This window comes from Elaeis guineensis, chromosome 10 (genome assembly GCF_000442705.2).
Source record: "Elaeis guineensis isolate ETL-2024a chromosome 10, EG11, whole genome shotgun sequence".
Classification (NCBI taxonomy): Eukaryota; Viridiplantae; Streptophyta; class Magnoliopsida; order Arecales; family Arecaceae; genus Elaeis; species Elaeis guineensis.
This window is the reverse complement of record NC_026002.2, coordinates 22,487,940-22,510,645: the sequence shown is the minus strand read 5'-3', so window position 1 is coordinate 22,510,645 and position 22,706 is coordinate 22,487,940. Positions and strand designations below refer to the sequence as shown.

Sequence of the window (22,706 nt, the reverse complement as noted above, 5' to 3'; positions counted from 1 at the left end):
AGGTTAACGGAGAATATTTCAGTTCCTGCTGCATCTTTACTTGTGCCATAGCCTCATCGATTTTAGCTATTTTAGCCGTCTCAATGAGTCGCCAAGAGCTTTCTCTTCGGAGTCGAGGATTACCCCTTCCTTTTGTGATTAGAATAAAGATCCCTTGGATTTAGGCTCCCAGAGAAGAGCTTTCAAATGTCAATCTCTTGCAGACATCCCGAACTGGTATCGCAATCTTAAACAACTCTCAAAGGAATCTTCTGCTTGGAGAATTGTCTGCAAAGAAGAGCCTAGGTTTTGGCACTAGGAACACCTAGCAAAGATATCAAGGGGAGACAACCACTTGAAATCCCATGTACAAACGCAGATGCTATTTATTTAAAAATTACAATAGCAATTTCCAATAGTACGCTTAAGAAGTTCTACACATGACAGGTGGTTTGATTGGTAGCAAATGCTTTTGTGTATCACCAGCTGAAACGTGAACCAGAAGTCCTCGAAACACTTTTTGCACTAAAGGATTGAGTTTTGAGTTGTACTACTCAAATAAGATCAGTCAAGTGAGGTCATTCTCATCTAAAGGTTCCTCTTCCTTGGCCTCTTCTCTCTTCAGCTCCTTCAAATCACCTGTTGGCAATTTCCTGGCAAGCCTGATAATCTGCAAGCATTGAAACAGAATTCATTATCACTAAAATTCACAACTCAAACCACAGAAAATTATAAATCAACACTAATGCGGATGACAGATTATCTGGCAAAATAAAATGACTCATATTTCAAGAATAGACATATGCAATGAATTCCATGTTGAAAGCAAGGAAAGGCCAACAGAAAACCGACAATTAAACAGATCGTGAATCATCTAAGCATTCAGACCTCTCTCTCTCTCACACACACACACACGCACGCGCACGCGGCGTGCGCGTAAATACATGCACATTCACTCAATTGGTCAATCAGTTCATTAAAATTTCATCCAAGTTAGCCTAACTCTCGCTTACATCCCTGACAGGAACGCAGGTTGCTTGACAAATATAAGCACTCCTGCACGTGGGATCCTCCACTAATTCATTGCCAACCACACATTGAAGCATCCTATCCACTTCTTCACTTAATTAGTGTGCAGGTCATCACACAGCTCTTCTAGGCAAGGATGTTGTACATATATGTTGGCAATGGCCACAATTACATTAGTCAAATAGCAGATGTTGTGGGGGGGGGGTGGTGTTGGGGAGGTGTTGGTGGTTGGGAATTTTTGCTCCATAAAGTTTATAAATAGCCTAATTACAACCTATAATTAAAATCTGCGGCCGAAGACCAGAAGAAAAACCATGGCAGAGAAGGGTGGCAAGAATTTCCTTTTAAGTGCAGGAAAAGAAAATTCCTCTCAGTTTCCCTGTTATTTTAGCATCTCATATAAACCTCCTGACCTTTCCTACCTTTTCTAATTTAAACCTTGCACTTGTGGTCAGAGTTTTACCATGAACATCCACAAGGATCCTCTAATCTTACACATGTCGTTTACATCTATGGAATATTAGTATTCAATTTGTTAATCTGCATCTCAACAAGATATTCACCGAAAAGGAGACTCCCAAGATCGTGCCTTGGAAATAGATGCCGGGCACAAGGCAGTTGATCATATTAATAGTCACCATAGTAATGAAAACCAAAAGTGACATGTACAAAAATTATATTGAGTAATCAACAAGGTGGAGTTTTCCAACTTATGCTCAGAAAGAGTACAGCACAAGCAATTCTGCAATTTCTGACCCTCTTTCCTATTAAACTTTTTAAATCTTATATGAGATAATGAAGCAGAAGATATAATTGTACAGTTCAATGCAAAAGGAGGCACAAGAACAAAGCATCATTCTGCATGCTTTTTCTAGCAATGCTAGTGCCAAATGCAGATTTTCTCTTGAATAGTTGTAAAATACATACTACATTCCACCTGGCATGGACCTAGCCATATGCATTCCACAGTTTCCTTCCTCAAAAAGGCTTCGTGTCATGCGGATATAGTGCATATGCACTAAATGTTATCCTGTGGTTGAAAATGCCAATATGGCCCTAACTTCCAATGTCTCATTCATATTAGGGGCCCTCACTTTCACAGGAGCTCAGGTACCCCAGAAAAACCACCAAGGTGGATCTTAAATCTAGTTGTGATAAGTCATGCAATTCTCAATCTATCTATTTCAATGTAAAATGCATTTACATCTACTCCTCATGTAATAGCAAACAAAACTCTTACATAAATATAATGCAGCCATTAGTTTGCATCCAGTAGGTCTCTCATAGGGAGGCTCCATCATTAAAGAACATTCTATTCTGCTATCGATATGTCCAAAGGTGGCTTTTGGAGTTAATACATTAGACCCTTGCTAACATACATATAACAACTGACACCATCCATACCCAAATCTTTATACATCAATACATGAAGATTCAAGGAGGTCAGGAACTAAGACCCAAGAAAAGCAAAATGATCAAAATATTATAGCTTCCTCAAATGTAAAAGAAGATTATCATCATTTTTCTACCTTGCACATTATGCATGCATGGTGGGATAAGGACTCCAGCCCAAGATATCCATTTTTGTGCCAAAAAAAAAAATCCAATAAGTGCAAGAATCCTATCATTGAAATTCTCGTTACAAGGGGGTTGAAAACCCTGCAGCACCCTTGAGATGGTTAGAGAAAGCCCAACTAGGAAAAGGCTTGGGCGTATTAATAATTCTATGTAGGAGCTCAAAGATAAATGAACATACTTTCCAACTGCTGTCTTTTTAGATAGATGGCCCATGCTATTTTATTACTACCACCTTCATGATTCTCCATGCTTTTCATCCAACAAAGATGAAAACATTCAAAGGCAAGGAAATTTAAAGCTAAGCTACAAGCAAAGCTAAAATACATTCCAGAAAGTGATCATCTCTCACAAATAGAGTTAAAATTATCCCTAAACTGTATTTGCATCATATTTTCTTTGGATTTTCTAGAAGTAGCTGTCTTTGCATGTTGTTTGCATCTCCAAGTTCTAACAGGTGCTTGCATCTCTTGGCCAGCAAATGCCTTTCTCTGGGATCTCTGCTGTTATAAGTGCACAAAGACATGCTCAAGCTTCTTGTGCACATAATCCAAATTAATGAGGGAAAACTGCTGACCCACTTTCTTCACTCTCAAAATGGGTTTTCTAAAATAAAGCATCAGTTACAGATTGACTGCGTAAATCATTAAATGTGAACACGTCTATTGTTCTATGAAAATAATTTTAACTAACAGCATTTTTCATCTTGATGAGAGAAACTTGAAAACATAGATTCAGTAAGAAGAGCCTATTATGTATATTTGGTGGTTGCTCATTAGCGGACATGGAACATTTAGATTTAATGAGTAATAAATTAGAACCTAGAGATAAGGAAACAGATAATGATGTCGGAGGTAAAGCTTACAATGGCCTGCTTAATATACCAAGACAAAGACAAGGTGCTGAAGAAAGAATCCTCCAAATGTAGTTATTATGAACAATCTATGAGACCTACTACAGGAAGCTCGAAACTCGCTTTTATTATGTCAAGAGACATTTAATCTGAAACATATCATTCATATGTAGGTAATCTGCCAATGATATAGTGAATATCTACCACAGGAGAGGTTGAGAGAAATTTTTTGTACAGACCGATCCTTCATGGACTAATTCATTTCTAATATTCTTTGTTCTCCACTTGGGAACCTTCACAAGATGAAATGCTTGGCTCTCCAATTCTCCCATTTTGTACAAGGCTTCCCTGAACCAATTCACAATTTTCCAAATTCCAATATGACTACGAACACCATAAAAGGAGCATGCAAAAGGTAGAATGTAGCTTGAATTTGATTGGCATGCTATGTCCTTCATGATAGAGATGATTATGATTTCACAATTCCAATTGCTTTGTTCTTTCAAAAGTGGGATCTCTAATTAGCACTCAACAAACTTGATGAGACTAATTTTCAAAGTTACACTATGAAACATTTCTATTCCTCTTATCTGGGAATTACAACAAAAAAAATTGAAAAAAAAAAAAGGTGATGGTACAACAATTCTTGCACATCTTAGGCATCAACATACATAATATGCGTCTGAAAGGACATCTCCTTGAATTTAGGAAGCACTTTGTCTAGAGGCCTGATCAAGGTTTCCGAAACCAGTACTGATGGCCATATTAGCCGGCCGATGGTACGGTATGGTACGGTTCCGTACCGGACTGACACGAACCGACAAAGGCAAAGGAAGCAAATCGGGAGAAGAAAAGGAGAGAAATACAAAGAAAGGGAGAAAGAAAGAAAAAGAGGGAGGGGAAGGAGTCGGAGGGGCCACCGGGCAGCACAGTCCATGCGCACAGCACCGCGGGCATGAAACAGGGGTATCGCCCCTGTTTAGTTTTTTTAAAAAAACATAAACTTAAGTGAAGCCGGCAAACTATTTGCTAGCTTCACTGTTTAATAACTTTTTTAAAAAAATTCAAAAAAATGAAGCCGGCAATCCGATTGCCGACTCCACCTAATTTTTTTAAAAAAAATCGTGAAGGCGAACCCCTATTTCGAAAAAGAAGAAGTGGGCGGAGCATTAGAGGCCCTCCTCCCGCTCAACCGCCCTCAGGCCCGTCAGCGTGGGCTCGCCAGCCACCGGAGACCTCGCGACGAAGGTGTTGTCTGTTCGATATATCACTCCCCCTCCCCTGAGCTCTCTCTCTCTCTCTTTCTCGCTTTTGTAAAAGCCCTATCGAGCGATAATCGAGCCGCAGAAGCCCTCCAGTGGCCGCACAGCCACCGTCAGCCTCCGACGGCTAGGGCTTCCCACCCTCTCCTCCTCTCTCTCTTTTTCACTTTCTCTCTCCCTCTGGTATACCGATTTCGCCGACCAAACCGTGCCGGTTCCCCACCAATCCGATTAGGGATGGCAATGGGTAGGGTTTGGGTCGGATAGTATACTACCCATCCCCAAATCCGAACTTAATATCCTATACCCAAACCCTATCCGATACCCAATCGGATAAGAAAACAGATACCCATCCCCATACCCAACGGGTTCGGGGATACCCATGGGTAACCCATTTTCCCATACCCAACCCATACCCAACCCATACCCGTCTATTCTATACCCAAAAAAAAGTAAAATAATTTTATGCATATTATCAATCAAAAATAGAATTACCAATTATATATATATACATACATACATACGCACATACACACTTCTAACACACACACGCACATACATGCATACATATATGCATGCATACATATACATACATACATACATATATATAATTATATATATATAGAGAGAGAGAGAGAAAGAGAGAGAGATCATATATATGTGTGTGTATATGTGTGTGTGTGTGTGTATATATATGTATATGTATATGTATATGTATATGTATATATGTATATGTATATGTATATGTATATATATATCTATATGTATATATATATATATGTATATGTATATATATATATTCGGATATGTATATATATATATATGTATATATATATATATATTCGGATATGGGTTCGGGTATTATCCATACCCATAGGTTCGGGTCGGGTTCGGGTTCGGATAGAAAATAGCACTACCCATACCCGTACTATAGTTTTTAGGTTTTACCCAAACTCAAACCCAAACCCAGTCAAACCCTATTTTTCGGGTTTGACCGGGTTCGGATAGGGTGTATACCCAACGGATCGGATCAATTTTGCCATCCCTAAATCCGATACAGGGTGTACCGATCGATTCGGCACCATACGGAAAACTATGGGTCTGATAATGAGTAGAAATCTATCATGTTGTACTCAAATTCTCATATAGATGGCTAGCAAGTTACTTGCACATTCATTTTTCAAAAACACGATAGAAAAAAGTATCCAAAGCCATAGTTGTTTAAAGAAAATTATGTATCTATAGATGGCTTCGCTAATTGATCACCGCCGTCATGTTAATAACAATAACCATAACAATGTTGTCCTAATATTTGGGGTATGCTTCATGAATCATCATCCACCAAGTAATCCCTTTAGGATTTCTCTTGATGTTATTTTGAGGCCTTACACATTCTTCCACTCAATTTCTCCATGTCACCTTAGCTCTTCCCCTACTCTTCCTAGTTCCTACACAGCGTACTATAAGCTGCAACAGTACCAGGAGGCATCCATGTCCTTTCTTCTCCTACAAGCCCCTTAATTCTTATGTTAACACATAAAGAAAATAGACAAATTCTAAATGAACAAGCAGAATTTACAATGACAAGACAGGAAATTTTAGCCATATCATATTACATGAGTAACTTTTCACATGAATCAGGAGGCAGTTTATTACTATAATAAAGATTCTGCTTGCCTATCAGCATAAACAAGTCCACATGTTAGTTAAAAGCTAAAAGCATATCATGATAACCCGTGTATGTCATACAAGCTAATCTTGGGAATCATATAGTGTTAGTATCAGAAATATGACCAAGGAAAATTACCACATGATCAAGATTTGAAATTGTGCTCGACTTAGCAACACGTTTGATTTCTTCGGCATCACCTTCCTCATAAGCAGAAAACAGTTTGCTTGCACAACGGTTCTGATCGCTATTAAGAAAGGCTTCAATTCTGAAAAGAGATGTCTCAGTTAAGACTCGGTTTAAGATGCCAAAACTAATAAAGACAACAATCTAAGAATGATAATAAAATTTAAAAAAAATTAAAAAAATAAAAACTGATAAAAGACACTTAAATTATTCATTGCATATGTCATATAATGTAAAGGTGGAAACTCACTGAGAACAATCATTGTAGCACTTCTGGGCTTGCTGGAAATCATGTGCATATAGGTAAACTATGATAGCACTCAAGTAAGCCTACATAAATACAACCAATTGAAATCATAAAAAAATAATAATATAAAAAAGGAGCAAGAAGTCAAGATCAGCGTACAAAGTGGGCAAACACAATATTTACATAAAACAGTTCTAGTATCCACATATATTAATAAACATAATTTAGTTAATAGAAATTTATAAACAAACCAGGATAGCATAAAATATGGTTAATAATTATTCCAACCAACGACCTAAAAGACTTTGTGATCAGTTATTATTGCAAACACCTACTTGAAATAAAACCCTAATACCTCATTTCATGATTATCTATAAAGATGTCAAGTAGTTGAACATACAAGATACATTGATGATGATACTGTGAGGAAAAAGTCATGGCTTGGATGGATCATGGATCATCAAAAAATGAAAAGAAAAAGAAGATGAAGTTGAAATGGGAAAAACTAATATAGAGAAATGAAGAGGGAGGGAAGGATGCACAAGATATAGTAGACTAATTGGAGGGCAAAAATGGCTAAGGCAGTCGTAACCAGCTAGCGGCAAACTTTTCATAGATAAGGCTATATAATGGTTCCTTACCATGAAAAGAAAGGTGGTTGCTTGAAGAATAGAAGATCATCTCTCTCTTTCAGAATTGCTTTGAAGGAAGAAATATAGGAAGGTAAATTAATCACTACATCATGTCAGCTGCTGCTGCTGCTGCTTCTGCTTCTTCCTTTGAGGGAAGGGAAGGGTAAAGCCCACCCCACTATATCATGTAAGCCAGAATAGTAGGTACTGTATTTTGATAAGAATAATAATAATGAATACATCAAGCATCGGACACTAAGTCTTTTAGTTCAACTATTAGATTGTGATTTAAGCTGTTAACCAAGATAAAACAGCCACTTAAATTAAACAGGCACTTATCACTTAGCAGTTATTGCTTAAGGGGCCAAGGTCTGTATACCGATCTCAGCAGCCACTTAAGCATCATATTTTTTTTATATTACTGGATGAAATATTAACTTCCTACATTATAGGAGACATAGTGCACTAACTACCAAAATCAATGCCAAATATACACGATGGCAATATCTTATTAAAAAACATTTGTACCCAAAAAATAGTTATTTATAAGACTGTCCTCCCTCAAAACTCTAAAGACAAGATGATGCACATAGCCAAAGCCCCTCTTCTTCATGATGCTTGCTTATTGTTGCAGTCCTCTGATTTTATCCATATTTTGCATGTGCACCATGAGGCCAATCCATAGTTGTCAAATAGCCTGGTGACCAAAGGCAACAGACCCTCTTGTAGCCTAGACGATAACCTAGGTGATTAGGCAACCACCCCAGCAACAAAATTTATATAAGATTTACAATATAATTTACCACCTTCATATATTGCAATTAATGATTCAATGTTGCATTATTTTCAACTAACTGATGTCTACGCTCTCATTTTCCTAATACAGCAAACAACAAAATACAACAGAAGGCAGAAACTATTAAAACCAAAAACCCTTCTTTTTTAATTGCTTCGAATACTAATCCATTTACTTGACTCAAATACATCTTTAAATTCTCAACTCAAATCAGTAGAAAGAAATTATTATCAAAATATAGCAGTGTAAAAAGATCTTTAGAAAACATCCTCTCAAATAACACCAATCATGAGTCCAATGGAAACAAAAGAAAGAAAAGGATAGAGGAAGAGAGATCAGTGAGAGAGTCAGATTATTATTCATCAGAGAGGAACTCTTTTTGGCGGGAAACAGGGGATAGGCAGTTGAACAGGGAAGCACAGGATAGACAGCTGACAGGAAATGGAGAGGATCTCTATTTGGAAGGCTAGGCCCTCAACAACAACGACGACGACAGTAACAACAAAGTCACATAAGATATCCATAACAGGGAAATCAGGGTAGACAGTGGATGCTCGATTAATAGAGCAATTCTTAGAAAGAACAGAGAGAGAGAGAGAAAGAGAGAGAGAGAGAGATCACCATTGTTTGAGCATCCTCCTGGTCACTGCCCTCGTTCAATCTCATTGCTCCAAGAGTGGACAATGGTGGATCGCTAGCTGCTGGCCCCTTTCTTTTCCCTAGGTGTGGGGGGGGTGTGTGGGAGAAGCATTGCAAGTCTTGATTCAAGACATCTTTTTTTAACCGGGGCTCGGTAGCTTGTATCACTTGGGGTCAAGGTTAGCCATACCGGTTGGTACCATACTATACTTGTGATAGAGTATAGTATCGGTGCCAAACCAGTATACAGCCTTGTATATGCCGACACTCGATATGTCATACCGTCTCGTACCATGCCATGTATTGATATTGTAACAGAATGGTACCGGCAAGGTTTCCTGTACCGGTACCGGTAGCCGGATCGGACGGCCGGCGGTACGATACGGCACGCCTCCGTTCCGTTCCGAACCGAGGCGAACCGGCGAAGAAAATCGGGAAAGAAGAAGAGAGAAAGAGAAAGAAATAGAGAGAGAGAGGGAAGGAGAAAGAAAGAGAGGGAGGGGAATCCGCCGGAGGCCCTCCGGCGGACAGCCATGGCCGTCGGGCGGCGGAACGGCCTCCCGCGGCTCCGCGCAGGGAACAGAGGCGATCCGTCCCTGTTTCTCGATTTTTTTTTTAAAAAGCTTTTTCAAAATGAAGTCGGCAAGTGGTTTGCCGACTTAATTAAGTGAAGTCGGCAAACCACTTGCCGACTTCGTTTTGAAAAATCTTTTTAAAAAAAAAAATCCGAGAAACAGGGGCGATCCGCCCCTGTTTCCCGCGCGGAGCCGCGGGAGGCCGTTCCGCCACCCGACGGCCACGGCTGCCCGCCGGAGAGCCTCCGACGGCCCCTCCAGCGGATCCCCTTCCTTCTTTTTCTTCCTTCCTCTCTCTCTCTATTTCTCTCTCTTCCTCTCTTTTTCTTTCCGACAACGGTGTGTACCATTTTGCATGCCGGAACCGTCTCGGTTCCCCGCCGGGATGGTTTGGCACGCCCCATACCGGGCAGTTCGGCCCGATATGGCAAACCCTAGGTACCGGTATAGAGTCTAGCACAGAGATGGCCAACCTCAATTAACGTCAACCCTAACTAGGTCAAATTGTCTCAAATGGGCCCGTACACTGGCAAGTGCCCAATAGAATTGCATACCAAGGCAACCTCACCCAAGCGGACACCTAGTTTGACAGACCACGCCCCCATTAGTAGGTCCATCAAGGGAGGCCTCACCTATGTGATCTAGGCTAGGCTAGGCAACTAGGCACCTGGGCGAGCTCCAGTAAAAACTATGGGCCAATCAAGCTGCAAAGTGTCTCTCTAAATATGGATGTTTTGACACTATTTCTAGAGTTTGAGTTTTAACTTTCCTACTTTTTGCTGCATGAGTGAGGAACTATGGTAATAGTTCAATTTTGTACTTAAGGAATTTCAATGACATTACTTAGGCTTATTCCTTTTCTAGCCAAAAATAATGATGATGATTTAATATCCTTAAAACTATATGAAGGTGACAGTATTCTTCCATATGAAAACTTTAAAAGTAGACCAAAACAAAACTTAATCAACTCATTCTCATTCCTAATCTCCCTCCAAGAACCAAGGACAGAACTGCCTAACGATAACTACACTCCTATAATGTTCTCAGAAAATAAGTCCAAAAAGCACTGAAAACTAGAGAGCTCTCCACTCAGCCAACACCTTCCTCTGGTCTTCTTATCATGTGTTTGTCAAGAAACTCCTAGGCCCCCAAATTCAACTGACACTCCCCTACACCTCTTGCTAAAGTGGAAATTCAAAAGCATCACAAAGTCATAAAATGTACAAAAGCGAAGCCCATGGCATCCCTCCTAGCTGGAATTAATTTTTTAATTAAAACTCCAACTTTGGTGTTGAGAGAACTAACAAAACATAAAAAAATGAAGCCTTCACCTATGCCCTATACATGTCCCGACATCTGATATGAACTGGGGAGGCTTATTTCACCCGATTTTCATCTTCTTCCATGATCATCTCAGATCCATGAATCTCCTATTCTTGTTGTGATATCATTAACTACTCCTAAGAATTAAAAAAAACAAGATTGCTTGATAGCACCACCTCTATCTGACTCTTCATTTAAATTCAAGTCCCAATCATAAGTTAAACACTCCCCCTCAATCAAAATCCTCCCATGACCACTTTTGGTACGAGAGGTTCTTAGGAAAACTAGATTTGTTTGAAAGGGTGATATTAAGAGTGAGATCATTGCTGAGATGGTGGGAGTGTGAGGTTAGCCCTGGCAGGGAAGCGATGGATGAAACAGCGGTTATGCACAGTGGTATTCATGATGTGTACAAGAATCAATAGGGGCAGCAATAGCAGGAAGGTTTGTAGGATCATGGTAAAGGCAGCAGAGGACCAGTATTGCTATCAATGGGTGACAAGGGACGGATAGGCTGTTTTGTTAATGTTCAACAAGGAGAAGGAACTAATAAAATTGCTCATCCCAGTTACCATCAAAATGTTGTCACTCACGTCTGGATAAGATAAGGCCTTTAGTCTTTTACTTTGTTAGTGGTCCCAACACCATGGCCAAACTTCATGTAAACTATTTTAACTATATTGCAGACTAAAGATAAAAGTCTTGGAATTTCAATAATCTTTATGGAGGATCAATATGGCCTGTGCAATCTATAGCTTCATTTGTATATAATCTTATGGTGTTGATTTGCTTCCACACACAAGCTAGAGCCATATTCTAGAATATATGAATTATCCAAGTTGATAGGTTCTCTTGGTGGTTATACCAGAGACCTCAACCCAAACCTTCACTAGGCCCTAGAGGGTTGGGAGTACTTGGGAGGGCTGCATCCTGCTATGTAGCCCATTGCTTATGGGCCTCTTCTCCTAAAAGAATGAAAAGAAATATATAATTGTTAAACAAAATATAATATTAAGTTTACTTAGTACCTAGACAACGCCACCTTAGCTTGAGTTAGACCATATGATTCTTTTGTTCCCGCTTCATATATGATACACTAATTTCCATGCAAGAGCTGATATCCTTTAATGTGATTTTTGGGACCTTTTTATTTATGCATTTCAAAAAGTTACAATACCGAATTATTCCTAACTCTACTTTTTTTTCTTGAGTAAAAATGCTAACAGCATGAAATAATTTACAATTTGATACTGGATCTACAAGGTTTAAAGTTTGAACACCTGTTTTCCTTTTTAGGAATTGTATGGTAACTAGGGACACACTGGCACCAATACCTTATAGTACAGCATGGTACTCAACCCATGGGTCTAACCTTTGAATAAGTTCAATTCAACTCACAAGTAAGGTTAGATCTATAGATTTTGTGACTATTAACAAATCTTAAAATCAAGGTTTCAAATCTGATGGGGGTGTCCTAATTTTTCCATAGAATAGGATATGCCCCACTATCCCACACCATCCTAGCGGCAATCCCGATCAGAAGTCCCATGGGTACCCTTCATCCTTCTCTCTCCTGTTCTTCTTTCCTTTCCTCTCTTTTTCTTTTCTTTCCTTCTTTTTCTTCTTTCTTTTTTTGTCTTATTTCCTTCCTTTGTTCCTTACCTTCCTTTTTTTCCTTTTTCTTCTTCTTTCTTTTTCTTATCCCTTCCTTCTCTTCCTTCTTTCATTTTTCTTCCTCTCTATTTCCTTTGTTGTTTCTTTCCCTCCTTTTCATTCTTTTTCTTCTTCCTTCCTTTCACTTTTTTCTTTTTTTATCTTTCCTTTCACTTTTTCTTTTTCTTCATCTTTCCTTTTTTTCTTTCCTTTTTCCTCTTTTTAACACATGGATAGGTTTCAAAGTATCGACCCCATCCCAGTCCCATTTTCTCATAGGAATGAGATGGGACGACGACCAAGACATCCTTTGTCCCATCAAAACTTAAAACCTTAGTTAAAATCAAAGCCTATCATACCTCTCCATGCCAATCATATCCATACCATATCGATAAGGTACAAGTACAATACCAATGTTCAATTAGGTGTATGAGTTGAACTGGTCCGTCCCAATCCCAACTGAGTAGAACTACCCATACCATCCAATTTTTGGTGATACCATGGTTGGGAGTGAAGAAAAGAGTATTGAAGCCGACCTTAATACGGGATGTGTACCACATGGTACTAACCATACCATACCAAAATGGTAATGTACTAATATAGTTCCCATTACCTATGCTATGGACCTTTCTCAAAACAATTAGCCAAGGCAATAGTTGTATTAGGCAACACTAGTATAAGTGGGGTATAATTTGCCATATTATATTGAGAATAGTCCTAGTTTGAGATTCATATATTATTCATGAGCTATATCTTACATGTAACTGAATATTGCTTTGGGTCTTTTTCAAATCTAGGCATAAGTACCATCTTGCACACTGGTAGTGACATTTGCATGAAACAATTACAACACAGTATATATTTCTCAGTTGGATTTTGAGACATAATATTTAGCTTGATATGAAACAACATGATAAAAATTTAAAATAATTTAATCAGGATTTTTGTTCAAAATTTTTCCTCTGCATTTATGTTATACATTTACAGATAGTTATTTTTATTGAATTCATACAAATAAGAATGTGCACTACTAGTTCCAAGTATAATTACTCAGAGATATCATCATACAACAAAAATCTAGCATTACATAACTGACCATCCAGAACAAAGGCAAAGGCATAGGTAAGGATAAATATCCATCTAGGTATAGACAGATGGTTCAAAAAATATTTATGATATTGATTGTTTAATTTTGTGGATCTATAAGATTAGGTTGTTTCTTGAACCATTGGTATGTGCTCCAAATTTTCTTAGCAGTTAGCACTATTCAGTAGAGATTGGCAAATGATATGCAATAACAAATTATTAATAAATAAAATGCAATTCATCAGTAAGAAAATAAGGAATTTCTTTATCATATATATTCATTTCTCAGAAGAATGCAAAAATAGTTTGTCAAAAGTAACTATTTATAACTGCATTATTGCACATGAATGTAGTCAGTAATGGCAGTTATATCGCACAAGTAGCACCTTGCACTGACTGTGGACGGCATTGCACTTATCAGCAGCTACACCCAATCTTAAGAGAAATGTTGCAGCATCAGTATACCTGCAAAGAATGACAACAAACCTTTTAAGATTTGCAATATACTCTTTCAGATATGAGACTTGATATAAGGTTTTTTTTTTTTTTTTTTTTTTTTTTTTTTTTTTTTTTTTTTTTTTTTTTTTTTTTTTTTTTTTTTATGTTCAGCATCGGTGCACCTTGGCCTCAGTTTCCAGGGCTATTGGTAATCTGAAAAGCGACTTAGTTTGATGCATATGGAATATTAGAACTCAGTCTCTAAGCTCAATCTTTAAAATCAAAGGCTTCGGTTGGGATTTCATCAAAATACTAATCCATACATGGATAACCAGTGTATCATACTAAGCTTTTACTAGATCAATAACCATTAATTAGTGTATGTTTACATTCACAATAATGGTAAGAATGAGGTACTTGATATGTTTCTTGCTTCTAATTTTGCAGATTTAGAAAATATCCTAAATAGTTTAAATTAAGCAATTCAAGATTGATACAAAAGTACAAAATATTCATCCTTACAGTCTCCAACTGATAGGCCCAAGTGCAATCAAGGGGTGAAGCTAATAAAGTGAATTTATTCAGGCTGCAAGTGTTTTTGATGATCCATTGCCTCTAAATTGATGGAGGACTAATTTTAACAGATCTACAGGTCAAGGAAAAGGAGAGCTTAAGGGAGGAGTTCATGGGTTTATGGGGTCCAGTATTACTAGAAGGGTTTAAGGACTAGGTGTATATATATAGCATAAAAGATAAAATTAAAGCAGCAGAAGAAAGTTTATGGAACAAGAAAGTTAGGAAGATGAGATATGAGAAGGAAGTAACAAACAAACCTCAAACAATTACATTATTCCAACTCCAAATGATATTTTTCACAGTTGCTAAACCCTTTATAGAATAAAGGAGCAGAGTACTTTTAGGAAGGATTCCTAAAAAGAAAAGAGTTTTCTCTAGTCTCTCCCAATTCTCAATAAAGGAAGGAAAAGAAAATATCATAATATATCTTTTCAAATACGCTAAACAAAAAATTTAAATTCATTAAAAAAAGGATTTTTGATCAGCAGATTTCGCCTAAAAACGTTCTAAGATTCTAATCAGATTCAATCAATGCTCACATGCACAGCCTAAAGGATTTTCCATTGAGTGGCTGCATCAATCCAATTTGGTGCAATGGTGCAAAAATAAAACATTTATATGGAACATTACCATGCAAGAGTAATTGGGGTCCAGTGTCACTATAAGCGTTTAAGGAATTGGCGTGTATATATATAGCATAAAAAGTAAAACTGAAGCAGCAGAAGATAGTTTATGCAACAAGAAAAAAGATAGAAGTTAGGGAGAGAAGATATGAGAAGTAACATACAAACCTAAAATAATGACATTATTATGACTCAAAGTGATATTTTTCAGAGTTGCTAGTGTTTCCCCTTTATAGAATAGAAAAGCAGAGGACTTTAGGAAGGATTCCTAAAAAGAAAAGAGTTTTCTCAAGTCCATCCCAATTCTCAATAAAGGAAGGAAAAGAAAATATCACAATATATCTTTTCAAATAAAATAAACAAAAAGAACTTAAAAATCTTGGAAAAGAAAAAAGATTCTTGATCAGCAGATATTACCTAAAGATCCTTCAAAGATTCTAATAAGTTTCAATTGATGGTCATATGCAGCCGCTGAGTGGTTGCATCAATCTAATTTGGTGTAATGGTGCAAAAAATCATGCATTTACATCGAAAATTGCCATGCACAAGTTATTTTCTGCTTTTTTGATTGATATTAAAATCAAATAAAAAATAAAAAGCAAATATGTTTATGCTAGAAGATGCATAATGGAACTTAATGTTTAGGCACATACTTTAGCATTCAAAATGAGTTGAACTTGAGCAAGCTAAAGGCAACTCGTGCTCAGCTCAAATATATTCTACTCAGCTCAAGCTTGGATCGAGCTAGAATCAAGCTAGGATAATCCAACTAGAGCTCAATTCATTACTTATAGTGCCAGCTCAAGCTCAGCTTGATTAGGCTTGAAGGGCCGGCACAAACAAGTGGCAGGAAGCTGGAGTTGATGGAAGTGGCAGGAAGCTCGTTTATTGACAGTAGGCCTGCTTGATTCGGTTGGAGCTTCATTTTTTTTTGTTTCTTCTTCTGACCTTTTCCACTTGTTTGGCGTCGGTCAGAAGCAGCTTCATCCACACAAATGTATTTGTACGCGCGCTCTAGAAGTTCAACATAAGTCTGAGAGAGAGTTTTGTCAAGAGAATAAATCCCCCTAGTTATCAAGTTAGCTCGCTAGGCTTGCCCAAATAGGAGACAAGAGGCTGAAGTTGGTGGATGTAGCAGTAGGCAGACGAGGGGGAAGAGGAGGAGAGAAATAAAGGAGCAGGCAACCATTCATGCTACCACCACCACAATCAGAGATGTGGAGAGTAAGAGAGAGATGAGGAAGGACAGCCCTCTGAATCTAGATTCAACATGTGCTAGATCTATATGAACAGACCAGCCATTGCCATGTGAGAGGGAAGGTGAAGAAGGGGGAAGGGCCTCTCCTAGTCCTTTTACCTAAACAAAAGAGTACAACAAGAAAAATTAGAAGCATTTTACCATATCATATACAATATTAAAATATTTAATAAATATATTTTAGGATAATAAAATACTACTTTTATAGGTAATGAAAAATTAATACTATATTATATTTTATATCTACATTTATATTTATATTTATAAACAAGTTTCCAGCTATATTAAGTTAAATTTGAGGGAGATGGACCAAGCTCGTGTTCATCTCGTTTATATTTCAAGCTAAAAGATCTAGCTCATATTCAGCTCCCTTATTAATGAAGCAAGCTCATTCCAAGCTAAATTTCAAGTCTAACATGAGTTGCTCATGAACAGCTCACTCATTTGACACCCCTATTGGAACTTGATTTCTTAGCAACATAGGCACCAACAATTGGAATCATGTATTTACCAAAGATGCATGAGCATTTATAACTTATGCTTAGATTGGAAGTCAAATGGCCAACAAAAGAATGTAATAGCTTGATCAGAAGTGACAGGCCTGGTAGCAAAATACTCCAACTTACTAAATATTCCCCCAGTACTCTCAAATTTATCCCAAAAAACAAAAAAACACTGCTGAGTTCATGTCAATATAATTAATAAGCCCGCTTGCTATCAATTTCTAGTGATTTTAACAAATAACTCAATTTTTTAAGTGAATATATTGCAAGTTATACTATAAGTTTGCATTAGATTATGCCAAATTAAATTAATGGAACAGATGTAGATTTTAAAATTGAGAGGGAAATTTTCTTCAAAGAGTTATAGTGCCCTTAACTCAGTCTTGCTATGGATTTAATTATATTTTTTGTTTTCTTATAGCTTTACTTCTTTCTTTCATGTTATTGGTGAATTTTATTAAGCAATGCAAGACCTTTTACATGTATTTATCTTTTCAAACTATTAAAGTTCTGTTTGCAGCTGGCATAATCTGCCCACCGATCAAGCTTGCTTGTCAGACAATTTCGTGAAGCTCATTACATAACTGGAATATTGAGCATACAGATAGTAACATCTTGGGAAAAAAGACATGGATTTCATTTTAAGGGAACACCCGGATATAGAAATGAACAAGGACCATATAAAGAAAGCTTAGGATAATAGTCATTCCTCTGGAAATATGCATGAAACTAGACTTCAAAAGATCTGTTAAAGAAGGCATGCAGATTAACATCAAAAAATAAAGGGCAAATTTTTAATGGTTCACTTTCCGAAATATGGATTTTGATTAAGATCAAAGTACCAAACAACATTGCCATGCCAGTCAAGAGTTGTGCTCACGGCAAACAGAATGGGCCTGTGCCAAATCCTATCAGTCTGTACCAGTTCAAACCAAACCAATATGTACTGGCTCAAATCATCATGCAGGCTGCAGCATTGTATTACTTGCACCTTACTGGCAGAGTATGTACCATAAGTGCAGACAGGCAGTACTTTAGTCCAAGATTGCAACAGAAGGTTCAATAATTAATAAAATACTCCACATCCTAAAAAATGGCTGCCCGTTATATACATAATATTACCCACTGTACAAGTAACTGCAGGAGAATCCTTCATAACTCAAATTATATGTGACACAGTATACAACATGATCTAATGTTATGTTCATACATGGATGGGAAGAAAAAGCACAAACTACCCTCTTAAAATAACAGCAAAATGCAGAAATAGATATAGAAACTACAATCAGGTTTCCTGTGTATGCTATAATTTACCATTTGGTACCTGTGACTAGGGTTTCATGCTTGAACATTAGGACATAAACTCGTGAAGACAATATTTGTTCCAAGCACACAACATTCCAGTAAAACATGTATCAGGAAACCTGTCTAATTCTCATAATTCAACATGATGCCAATATGTGAAAATTCTTACCTTTCAAGTTTAACATGAATACTTGTGATAGCACGATATAAATCAAAAGCCATTTGTTCCTTTCCGTCCTCTTCTAAGACTACACAAGCATCAGTATACAACCGAACAGCTTCGTCAGGTGCCACATCTTCCAAAGCCCTTAATATACAATGATTCAAATGCAAATTTAGTCCCTTAAATGTATACATTCCAACTATTTTTTTGATTTGGCAATAAAGAAATGCCAGAATGCTTGTGCACACCTAGCAGCCTTTGCAAGAGCATCTGAAGCAGGCTGTGATCTTCCACATTCAATATATAATTCAGATGCCCTTCTGTAATGGTCAGAAACTTCATTCCAGCGGCCAAGTTCCTTTGCTAGAGCAGCAGCAGACTCCATATGCTTGGCAGCATCCCAAGGGCTATCAAGATTGTCAAGGGTATAGTTGCCCTATCTTGCAGAACATACAAAAAATGTGAATAATGAAAATCAAAGATATAGCAAATCACAGCAGAGAAGGATACGATGAAATCATTTCTTGTCCTTTGGAAGCCTTCTCAAATGCTTCTTTTGCTTTCTCATTGTCTTTCCTGAACCTGTAGCCAACAGCTTTGACAGAGATAATAGAATCTATATGTAAGAGACAAAAACACAGATTGTCTATGGAAGAAAAGAAACAAATATCAATCACCAACCAGCTTGCTCATACAACGAAGTTGCAGTCTTCCAATCTGAACTCCATCTAGTAAAACTGAGTTTTGTTCTACAAAAGCATAAAATGAGAAAAACATTAATATATCTGACCATCCTCTGTAAAAGGAATTTCTCTTTTTGACAATTACGCAGTGGAGAAAACATTCACAAACAAACACCTTTATTTTAGCTGCTTTCTCCATCATATTGCAATTAATGCACACCCCAAGCATTACAATTTTTAAATACTTGTATATATGTATAGATAAAAGAATAACAGTAGCCACAAGATAATGAAACCATCTGCAACAGGGTGTTGCTATGTCCTCTTGCCTTCTGAAAAATTTTTTCAATATCCAATTTTAAAAACCTTCTGTCATAACTATAAGTGCCCAATGCAATTAGCTGGAAATTTCAACATCCAAATGTAGATTCAAGCCTCAACTAGCCTTCTGGTCTCTACTTGGATCGTCAACTTAACCCATTTGAAATCACTTGCAGGAGCTTTAGCATTAACTTGATATGGATATCAATGTTGCATCATCACATGAAGATAAGATTCCATTTCCATCATCACAGATCCCTAAATTATCAATACTGTAATACAAATGGGTGAAGAGTATATATCATCCAACACATGGATAACCATGTGCGAGCATTATGGCATAGCATTGTCACATTTGGGCAAAAAAAATTATGAAGGAAAGACACTTTTCCATGATCAATTAAACTAGTTATTAAACAAATGCAATTGTTCAAGCATCAATAAGTGGAAGAACATAGACAAAGAGCAATATTGTTACCTTAAAACATTAGTATCAGCAGAATCAGGGTACTAGAACAAAATGATGAATGCCCATTCAGTTGGAAACTTCAAAAAATGCATCCTTAACTATCTTGCCAGCTATTCTTTTTTTAGTTCATACTAATTCTAGATAACAAACTAAGATTCCTAACATGAATACTTAATAAAAAGTCTAAGCAAATTGACATAATTGCATGAGCTAGAAAACAAACTTTGATTTCTTACAGGCATGCAGATGTGGAAAGAATGTTACACTGGTGACAAAGAAAAGCAAGTCAAGGACAATATCTTATGCAACATGAATATGGCAACCATCTTGGGGTAGAAGCTGGCATCAGCCTTTCAGACTAACAATCAAAGTGTAGCATACAGGAGGGGAAAAAATACAGTACAAACTATTCTTCTATGAGCCACTAAGAGTATTAAGCATCTTATTCAACAAACAGCAACAAATTAGTTATAAAAAATAAAAATGGCAAACAGCCACTCAGTTGAGCAAACCCATACTACCCTCAACTGAGAAGTTTAATATGTTATAAGTTGTCAGTTATCACTGTCGAAATAATGATATGCAACTATGTATTTTTACATAATTTTCTTCTACCAAAAGGCCCACATTTCCAGAAGCAGGACCAATGACCAAACTTTGAAACTTGCTTTGTAAACTCCAGTGATTCACATGCTCTCTATTGAAATTCCCAACAACTGCACAAAGTTCACCAATTTCAAAAGCTCTCCTCAAGAGATGGATACATCATTCTTGAACCCTTTTCAACAGCAAGCACACGTCCTAATCTTCTAGTTCTGCAGACCATATACAAAGCAGCAAAATAGAATCTGCAGACCACTGTTTGTAAAGTCAACAATTCTAGCCTGAAAAGAAACTAATTTGCCATTCCCATTCTGACAAACAATCGAATATTAATTATCCCATGGCACCAGACATCAAATATATACTAATTACAAGTGATGCAATTATCAAGCTACTATCTCTCTAACTCAAAGAAGCAGCATCATCCATCAACATAGCATTAAATTTATAACACATGCTTGATTACATTCAAACTGACAAAAGGATAACCTGAGCTCTTCCAAAGGCTACATTGCGACTGCGGAGATCATTAACATAAGCATCTCAAATGAAAGCAAACAAGACCAAGCCCTGAACAGCTTAGAATGATTCAAGTAATTGTGCATTAAATGCTTATTTGTACATGCAACTAAAGGCATCCTCATAGTAGTAAACAAACTTAAGAATTGTTTGTTCATATCATAAACCCGGAAGATGTCTGAGTGTCTCATAAATTTTTTACCTTATAACAAGGCATTAAAATAGGAACCAGATATCATAAAATTTCAAATTGTAAACACACGCATGGATTCATTGGAGGATGATGTGCTATCATAGCGCAGTAAACTGCTAACATCTATTGCACCAATGAATGATTACAATGCCAACCATCCGTGTTTGAGTACCTCAATTGCATGGAATAAAGTGGATCTGACCTCCAAGGGTCAGCCCATCAAAGAAATGGTCAAAATCCAAACTCTCTCAGGCACCGAATTCACTGTTCCCTTTTATACATATATCACCAAAAATTTCAACTTTGATCTGTATCAGGCATTAGAAAAACTAGGGCTTTGTGGTGGTTTTGTTCAAATTGTAGACTCAATTTCTAACCATTAACCTCAAACTTAAGAACGAGTTGGGATTTAACATACTAGCAATCAATTCAGTCAAGAAAAACTTTACCAAAGGGTATCAGGCATTCTTTAATCTCATCCAATCAACCGAAATTGCTCGAATCGTCGAGAAATATATTAAATTCTTCGATAAGAATATATTGGAAAAAGAATGACATAAGATCTAAAACTTAATTGACAAGAAAACAAAAAGGTTCAAACAATCTTTTGAGCCAAAAATCAAAATAAAATGAAATATGAATCTTGAGCTGAATCATAACACCACAACAGAGGAATCTGAAAGAAATGACGGAGAAAAAAAAAACAGTTGAAAAAAATTACAGCTTTTCGGCTTTGATCATGAGCTTATCGGGGTCGGAATTCGCCATGGCCGGGAGCTCCTCTTCCCCTCTTTGCTTTTCCTACTTTTCTCGGAGGCTGGAGCTCAATTAATATGAAAGCCGGGGTCAAGCTGGGTCCATTGAGTTCTTTCGACCGGATGGCCTAAAGCTTTGACCCAACTTAATTGGACGCACAATATTAAGCTCCCGCGTTTCTGCAGCCCAAGTGAGCTGGCCGGGCCATGCGTTGGCCCAACTCAATTTGCATCCCCGATGCCCTACAATGAAAAGAAATTTTTTGTGCACTGCATAGAAAATCCGGTGTAGAATATATTATTTTATATAATTAATTTATATAATTATTATTTTTTAATATATATTTAATATTTATAATTTTATTTTTTTATTTAAAAATTTTGTATGACAAAAATATCTCTATTCTTTAAGAAAAGCTTGCATTCAAGTTTCAAAAACCTCGCAGCCAGCTGCATCCAAGAAAGCTTTATGACATCCTGTGGTATATTATGACTTCCTACATGTAGAATGTCATGTAGCTCAAAAAATTATAATATCTCGCGGCATATTATGACCTTTTACATACAGGATGTCATTCAAAATGTCATAATATGGCCCAGGATGTTATAATATAAATGGAGCATTTTTGTCAACCACTTTTCAATGCGCATTTAATGTCTGCAGTTTCACTTTTTCGTTTGAAAATTTTGAATAAGAAAAATACTCCAATTTTTTGAAAAAAATTATGATATCTTGCATCAAAATTATGACTTCCTGATATCATAATATAGATATAAGATATCATAATTTTTT

The 22,706-nt window shown here is 37.0% G+C and overlaps 1 protein-coding gene across 1 annotated transcript; it reads right to left on the bottom strand.

The window, feature by feature from the left end:
* Positions 1-345: 345 nt before the first annotated feature.
* Positions 346-22,028, bottom strand: LOC105059821 (gamma-soluble NSF attachment protein). The gene is made up of 9 exons (XM_010943272.4): positions 21,880-22,028; positions 19,052-19,119; positions 18,881-18,965; positions 18,619-18,777; positions 18,377-18,514; positions 13,891-13,969; positions 6,804-6,883; positions 6,506-6,635; positions 346-649 (listed from the first exon to the last, which is right to left on the bottom strand). The coding sequence occupies exons 1-9, from the start codon at positions 21,924-21,926 to the stop codon at positions 548-550; spliced, it is 888 nt and encodes a 295-aa protein (XP_010941574.1). The 5' UTR covers positions 21,927-22,028; the 3' UTR covers positions 346-547.
* Positions 22,029-22,706: the final 678 nt, after the last annotated feature.